At 57.4% G+C, this 7,778-nt stretch overlaps 1 protein-coding gene across 1 annotated transcript; it reads right to left on the bottom strand.

Annotated features, from left to right (window-relative positions):
• Nucleotides 1–256: 256 nt before the first annotated feature.
• On the bottom strand, nucleotides 257–7,095 carry LOC132533836 (zinc finger protein 549-like). Its single transcript, XM_060176274.1, has 3 exons — nucleotides 6,940–7,095; nucleotides 3,130–3,256; nucleotides 257–1,683 (listed from the first exon to the last, which is right to left on the bottom strand). Exons 1-3 carry the CDS (start codon nucleotides 6,970–6,972, stop codon nucleotides 602–604), a joined length of 1,242 nt encoding a protein of 413 aa, XP_060032257.1. The 5' UTR covers nucleotides 6,973–7,095; the 3' UTR covers nucleotides 257–601.
• Between the last annotated feature and the right edge of the window lie 683 nt (nucleotides 7,096–7,778).

Raw genomic sequence — 7,778 nt, 5'->3', positions numbered from 1 at the left:
GAAATTGCTTTCCGGCTCCGAGAGTTCCAGAATGTATCTCCTGTGAAGTTAGTGAGGCACGAGTTCCTGATCCCTCTCCCACGCAGCAGCCTAGATCGGCTCCAGTTGAGTTCTCTCCAAGCCAGAGAGCACTAGCTCGGGAAGAAGTACCCTCAGGCGATCCCGGCAGTGTTGCACTTATGAAACCCTCCAGAGGCATTAAGAATTGAGAGTTTTCTTCCTTCCCTCCGAGAAAGAGAGAGAATACAAGAGACCATAACACCAAAGCTCCTTTAATGAAGCAGGGCTGAGGAGATGAGTCAGTGGCAACGCACAGGATCTGTGCCCCATGAGTTTCCAGGTTCAATCCTTAGTTCTGCGCCTGCCAGAGGTGAACAGTACTCTGGACACCCCCCTTTCAGTAACAAGCAAATAAACACAAATCTCCCCATTCACCAGCGCCACAAGACTTCTCAAATGCATTACATTTCTCGTACAAGATTGTTTATTGTGAACTCTGGAGTTCACAAAGTTAAACTTTACGTCCAAGGTTTGCTCAGACCTGTTGCGTTCGGAAGCCCTTTCCACAGCATGGACTCTCATTCTGAGGGTGTTGGGACAATCAGGGGAGGGTCTTCCCACAGCTACTGCACTGGCCAGGTCCTTCTTCGCTGTGACATTTCAGGTGTTCAGTGAGGCAAGACCTCTGCTGAAAAGCTTTTCCACGCTGAGGAGACTCATGAGGCTTTTCTCCAGTGTGCGCTCTGAGGTGCTCACGGAGCCTTTTTTTGGCGTTGAAGGACTTCTCACATTCACTGCACTTGTAGAGTCTTTCTTCACTGTGACATTTCTGGTGTTGACTGAGGTTGGATCTCTGTCGAAAGGACTTTCCACACTCATAACACTTATATGGTTTTTCTCCCGTGTGGATTCTTTGGTGCGCGATAAGACATTTTTTGTAGATGAAGGATTGTTCGCACTCACTGCACTTATGAGGTCTTTCTTTCCTGTGAATTTTCTGGTGCTCACTGAGGGTAGACCTCTGCCTAAAGAATTTCCCACATTCAGGGCACTCGTGAGGCTTCTCCCCAGTGTGAATTCTCTGGTGTTCAAGAAGCCTTCTTTTGAAGATGAAGGATTTTCCGCACTCGTTGCACTTATAAGGGCTCTCCGCACGGGGACTGTCCCCACGCACGCCGGGCCCGGCCTCTTCCTTGGAGACCTGCACACATTCACTGCACCTGTGGCGCTCCTGTGGCGTCTCCGGAGCCTTCCTGTTTCTGTGTGGACTCTGTCCTCTGTGGGTGGTTTCTTTCTGGGGAAGGACCAGGCTGCTCGGAGACCCTTCGGCTTCCTCACACGGCACAATGTTGTCTGACACGGGGCTTTCACAGCTGCTCACGAGCACGGTGCCGTTGTCTCTTTGGATGCACCTGCCTCCACTCCACTGCCGCTGGTGCGGGTTTGGGCGCTGACTGGGAAGAAACAGACTTCCGCACGCCGCACAGACATGCGACTCCTGCCCGGGAAGCACTCCGTGGTGTTCAGCCAGGAGCAAGATGTCTTTCGCGACCTCCACACACCTTTCACAGGGACGAGTCTTCTGGACAGGAAGACTGGGCTTTGAGGTAACGGCCTGCGAGACTATTCTGATCAAAACGCTTGGTTCGGAAGGGGCCTCCTCGGCTTCTATTCCCTGGCCACCTGGAAGCACAAAAATGCCCATGAAGTTTACGTCGGCTCTGTGGGAGGGGACAGTCCATTACGACGTGTGCGTAAGGACACCGCCACTGAGCTTACGAGTTTGTTTCCGTAATCAAGGAGTCAGGGTTAGGAAGGAGATACTGCACAATTCGCTGAGTGGGAGAGGTCTCCTCATCGACAAGGAGACAGGACACCGTGCGACATTCAGAAGCCTAGCACGACTCAGTCCTCCGTCAACGGCTCGCGGCCGTCCCTGCCTGCCAACCCAGGAAAAAGCAGTAACGCGAGTGCAGCCGGTGGTCAGACGTGTGTCACACTGCGTGCGGCTAATGCTGGCGAACGCTGCAGAGAGGGAAGAAAATATGCGGGAGAGGGAGGAAGCGGAGTCCCAGGGCCAGAAGTCCAGCAGAGATGACCGGCGGGCGGGACACCCACGACGTTACAGAAAGAAAGAGAAGAGGCCACGAAGCTCGGTACTGAAACCACGGCGCCCACTGGACATCTGCCGGGTGGAGTCGGACCGAAAGCTGGTATCATGCCTTCCGACTGCTCCGACTCTCAGGGCGGGATCCCCTCTGGCCCGGAGCCTTCCCCACCCTGTCAGGCACCCAGAACACTTCCACAAGCCCTGGCTCAAGCTGGCCCCTAACCTGGACCTGAAAGATGGATCCTCGGGGGAAACTGGGCACTGGAGAAGACGGTGCTGGTCAGCGTGCCCGGCCACGACGCCGTGGCGACAGATGCTATCACCGACGGTCACAGCACTAGTGCGCAGGGGAGGGAGCACGGCTCACCGCACCACACGGTGGGGCCGCTCCAACACGAGGGCGCTCGGTGCTGGGGGTCTCTCCCACTGCAAGAAAAGCCAGCCCAGGAACAGCGGGGTCACACGCGCCTACGGCCGGTTCTGCAGAGTGTAGCCATAAATATATACGCACACACCCCGCACAGAGACCCCCGGGGAAGGGGCTTCACACTAGAGACCACAGAAGTGCCTGTGACTCTGGAGACAGACACGCTCCAGCGACCGTCTGGTAAAGACAAGGAGCAGAAACCCCGTCGGACGTGCCACAGGTCTTGCCGAACAACGGGCCAAAGCCCAGGGACGCTGACGGACCGTCTGGTGGACGAGACAGGGTCGGGGCAAAAGGTGCTGAGTGAGGGTGCACAGAGCCTAGTGCGCGGCCGGGGGCATGCAGTGGACGGAGCCCCGGCCTTGGGAGCAGGAGTTCGACTCCCGGCATGGCATGAGTCGCAGTGATAGTGTATTCTCTCGAGAAAAGAAATCAAAACCCAAAACACCTCTGTGGGTCTGGCAAAGAGTGCCAGGAAACCAGGGAAGGAAGCGGGGCCCGCCGCCCCGCTCCAGGGAGCCAGGGAGACCCTGGCGAAAGGGGAGGAGAAAGCGGGCCGTGTCTGTTCACGGTGTGCGAGCGGGCTCCTTACCTACTGAGACCGTGAGGGCCAAGCTGTCCAGCATCACATCGATGTACAGGACCCTCTGGGCATCGTCCAGGATCCCCCACTCGTCCTGGGAGAAGTACACAGCCACGTCCTCAAAGGTCACCCGCTCCTGTCATTGCAGAGCACATGCGTTTACGAGCACAGTCTCGCCAAGGACTCTCGCGCCTCCCCGGCACCCGACTTTGAGGGGGTCCCAGGCTCTGGCGCCACAGCTCCCGCCCTTTGATCCCCGGCATCAGTCGTCACCGCCGACAAGTGAGAGGCGACAAGTGAGAGGCGGGTGACGCCGCCTAGGCCCTGGGCCCAGCCGCAGACAAGGTGGCTGAGGTCTGCCTCCCGCATTGCCGCCACACGTTCCCACTCTTGGGTGAGTCCACTTCCGGTCCCTCCACACTCACGCCAGGCTCGAGACTGCACTGGCCCTCACCTCCAGAGCAAGGCTGCTGTGCCCACAATAACTCTGCCGCTCCCTGCTGCGCCCGACTGGCATCCCAGTGCCCGTCCCACCCACCCTCACGTTGCCCTGCACCTGGCGGGCACCCAGCACCCAGGCAGTGCTTGTCAGGACCCGACAGTACCCTACCCCCGCCTCAGATGGGCCTGCTGCCAGAGGCCGTCCCAGCAATGCTTTCGGCTGTTTGGCCGAATTCAAGGCGTAATTCCCAATGGGGGGGTGGGGTGGCGCATCTGGCTTAGTGCACATGTTACGCCATGCAGAAGGACCTGGGTCCAAGTCCCTGATCCCCACCTGCAGGGGGGAAGTTTCACAGCTGGTGAAGCTTCCTCTCTCTACTCCCCTTCACCCCTCAATGTCTCTCTATACTAAATGCATAAAAGAGAAGGTGATCTTTTTTTTTCCAGTCCAAGTTTACGCGCGTGATCGAAGATGACAGTCCACCTGCACTGTGAAACCTCGTCACCTGGCCCAGTTCCTTATTCCAGCTCAACCTCCGAGGTGGGGGTGCCCGTCACACAGCCTCAGGCCCGCCGCCTCTAGGCTGCTGCGGAAACACGCACACTGGCCTCACCCTCCGGCTCTAGACTCTCCTCCGAGCCCAGCCTCTCACGCTCATGACCCTGTACTCAGTCATCTGCCTGCCCCCGGGGGACAAAGGGCCTGAATCTGCGGGAGAGAGAGCAGCACAGGCTCGGAAGCGTCTTTGAGGCACTGAGCCCTCGGGACTCCGTGGGGGCGGAGCCGCACTGTGGTCTCTGTCTCTCCCCACCTTCCCGACCTGGGAGGTGGGCCAGGGAACCAGCGGTTGGACTTGAGAGCGTTCGGTCCTGAGCTGGGTCCTGCACTGCCTGGGCCGGAGTGACGCTCTGGTTCTGTCCCTCTCTTGGGCCTGAGGCCACTCAGGGGTGCTGGGCACGTGGGAGGCCCTGTGTTTGTTCGCTGGCCAAAAACAAACGAGAGAGAGAGAGAAAGAGAGAGAGAGAGAGAGGAAAATGGGGTTAGGCCTCCTCCTCCGTCACGCCACTGGCACGAACACAGGTTCCCTCAAAGCAAGAAATGTGTCCACCGCTCAGAAAGTGGCAAGGGCCTTGATTTTAATGGATATCAAAGACCAAGGAGAAACATGCTGTCATACTAGCTTACAGAGACTCATTAAAGGAGCCTGCGGACAGCCACCAAGTCCTTCCTACCATGGTCCTGAGTTCAAGTCCCAGGCAAGGGGGGGGGGCCGCAGAGGGCGGAGCAGGATTGGGGCATAGCTCTCTATCTAAACCTCTTGTAAATATTTATTTATTTTCCCTTTTGTTGCCCTTGTTGTTTTATTGCTGTAGTTATTGTTGTTATATCGTCCTTGTTGGATAGACAAAGAGAAATGGAGAGAGGAGGGGAAGACAGAGAGGGGGAGAGAAAGACAGACACCTGCAGACCTGCTTCACCACCTGTGAAGCCACTCCCCTGCAGGTGGGGAGCCTGGGCTCGAACCCGGATCCTTTGCTGGTCCTTGTACTTTGCGCCACCTGCACTTAATCCGCTGCACTACCTCCCAACCCCCTCTCCCTCCCTTTCTTTCTCTTCCTTGCATGTATTTTTCTGTCTCTATCCAGTAAATTGTGCCCCAGCCATCGTCCCCATGCCTGTCTCTGCAGGAAGAGAGGAGAGCGGGCGGACGGCACGATGGTGTGCACACACCACGCGCACACACCACGCGCACACACCACGCGCACACCATGCACACACCACGCGCACACACCACGCGCACACACCACGTGCACACACCACGCACACACCATGTGCACACACCATGCACACAAACCATGTGCACACACCACGCGCACACACCACGCACACACATCATGCTGTTGGAAGATGGAGGTCCAAGCCAACGTTACATCGTTCTCAGCATGAGCAATTTACGGGAATAAGAAAGGAACCAGGCGGAACAGTTTTGGAGAAATGAGGCGGAGGAATGTAGTTTGGAAAACAGGTAGTTACCGAAACCTACATGAAACTGATGGGAAGTTAAAAAATTTTTAGAAACCCCCTGCCCTGGGAACTGTATAATGTTTGCTCAATAATCACTGCTTGCTCAGCGTGCTTAGAAATTCCTATAAGTGAAGCTCAGTAGTTGGGGTCTGGGTCGTCGGCGCCTGGAGCAGCTGAGTCTGTGTTGGTGACCTGCCGACCCTAGCCTGGGCTAGAGATAAAACTCTGCGCTTGCATACCCAAGCTTGTCTCTTGGTGGTCGCTGGGAAGCCCACCCCGCACAATGCGCACACCACACGCACACGTACACCACGCACACACATCATGCACACACCACACGTACACCACGCGCACACATCACGCGCACACCACACACACACCACGCACACATCACGTACACACCACATACACATCATGCGCACACCACGCACACACCACGCGCACACCCACACGTACGTACACCACACACACACACCATGCGCACACCACACATACACCATGCACACACATCATGCACACCACGCACACATCACGCGCACACCACACGTACACCACGCACACACAACACGCGCACACACCATGCACACACCACACGTACACCATGCACACACATCATGCACACCACGCACACATCACGCGTACACCACACGTACACCACGCGCACACCACACATACACCATGCACACACACCACGCACACACATCACGCACACATACACCACGCACACATCACGCGCACACCACACGTACACCACGCGCACACCACACATACACCATGCACACACACCACGCACACACATCACGCACACATACACCACGCACACATCATGCGCACACCACACGTACACCACGCACACACATCACGTACACACCACATACACATCATGCGCACACCACGCACACACCACGCACACACCACACACGCGCACACACAATACACACACCTTCCCGGCCTGCGGCTCTCTGTATCTCTTTCGTTAAGATAGTAAATTAAGGGTGGGTAGCCTACTGGTTATGCAGAGAGACACTTTCCTGCCTGGGGCTCCGAGGTCCCCAGTTCAATCCCCAGGACCACCATAAGCCAGAACTGAGACGTGCACTGGTAGTAATGATGATGATGATGATGATAATAATAATAAGTGGATTTAATTTGCTGTCTGCAAGAAGAGCCCAGAGCCCTGCTCAGCCCCGGCTGAAGGTGGAGCTGGGCACTGAACCTGGGGAGCCTCAGGCCGGGGAGTCTGGTCCCGCGTGTCCTTCTGCGGCCCCACTCGGCGGCCCGGCCTGGACCCCCGGCGCCGCACCCCCGCACCCCCCTGGGGGAGCCCTCTCGTCCTGCGCCTGCGCACTCACGCGAGCCAGGTCGGTCTGCGCCGCCGTCGCCATGGCCGCAGGGACCCGCGCGGAGGAGGACGTCCGACCGGGCTCCGGGCTGCAGCTCACCCCGCTGCAGGGCGCTCTCGTCGGCACCTGGGCCCTCGGCCTCGGGGCGACACGTGGCCCAGCGGGCGCGGGGAAGGTCGCAGGGAGCCAAGATGGCGGTCGCGGAAATGTCAAAAGTCCCGCCGGTAGAGTCACTACGGACGGGAACGCCCCTCGGGCTCTCTCATTGGTCTAGCGCCGCCGGAAGTGCGCGCAGAGGCTTCTGGGTAGTGTAGTTTCCGCCTCTGCGCGCTGGCGACGTGCCTTAGGTTTTTGTGTCTCACTGCGTTCAGCTGTCCCAGGCGGGGGTATATAACATAATGGTTATGCAAAGAGACTCTCATGCCTTAGGCTCCATAGTGTCAGGTTCAATCCCCCATACCATGCTCTGGTTAAAAAATACTAAATAAAAGAATAGAAGAGGGAGCCGGGCGGGAGCGCAAAGCACAAGGGTCAGCCTGAGGATGCTGGTTCGAGCCCCCGGCTCCCCACCTGCAGGGGGGTCGCTTCACGGGCGGTGAAGCAGGTCAACGAAAGGGGGAAAAATGGCCTCCAGGAGCAGTGGTTCTGCAAACAAACAAAAAAAAAAAGTTCATGCCCAAGGCTCTAAGGTCCCAGGTTGAATCCTCAGCACTACCATCAGCCAGTGCAGCAGGGCTCTGGTGTTTCATTAAGAAAATAATAGGGGAGTCGGGCAGTGGCGCAGCGGGTTAAGCTCATGGGGTGCAAAGCGCAACGACCGGTTTGAGACCCTGGCTCCCCACCTGCAG

Source organism: Erinaceus europaeus, chromosome 2 (genome assembly GCF_950295315.1).
Source record: "Erinaceus europaeus chromosome 2, mEriEur2.1, whole genome shotgun sequence".
NCBI classification, from domain to species: domain Eukaryota; kingdom Metazoa; phylum Chordata; class Mammalia; order Eulipotyphla; family Erinaceidae; genus Erinaceus; species Erinaceus europaeus.
The sequence above is the reverse complement of the archived record's forward strand: the minus strand, read 5'-3'. Positions and strand labels throughout refer to the sequence as shown.

Excerpts from the sequence above, each read along its gene's own strand:
- LOC132533836 (XM_060176274.1), bottom strand. The coding sequence starts at position 6,972 with ATGGCGACGGCGGCGCAGACCGACCTGGCTCGC. Across the intron at positions 3,257-6,939 it reads CGCAGACCGACCTGGCTCGC|GAGCGGGTGACCTTTGAGGA; the intron begins GTGAGTGCGCAG and ends CTGCAATGACAG. Across the intron at positions 1,684-3,129 it reads GGCCCTCACGGTCTCAGTAG|GTGGCCAGGGAATAGAAGCC; the intron begins GTAAGGAGCCCG and ends TTGTGCTTCCAG.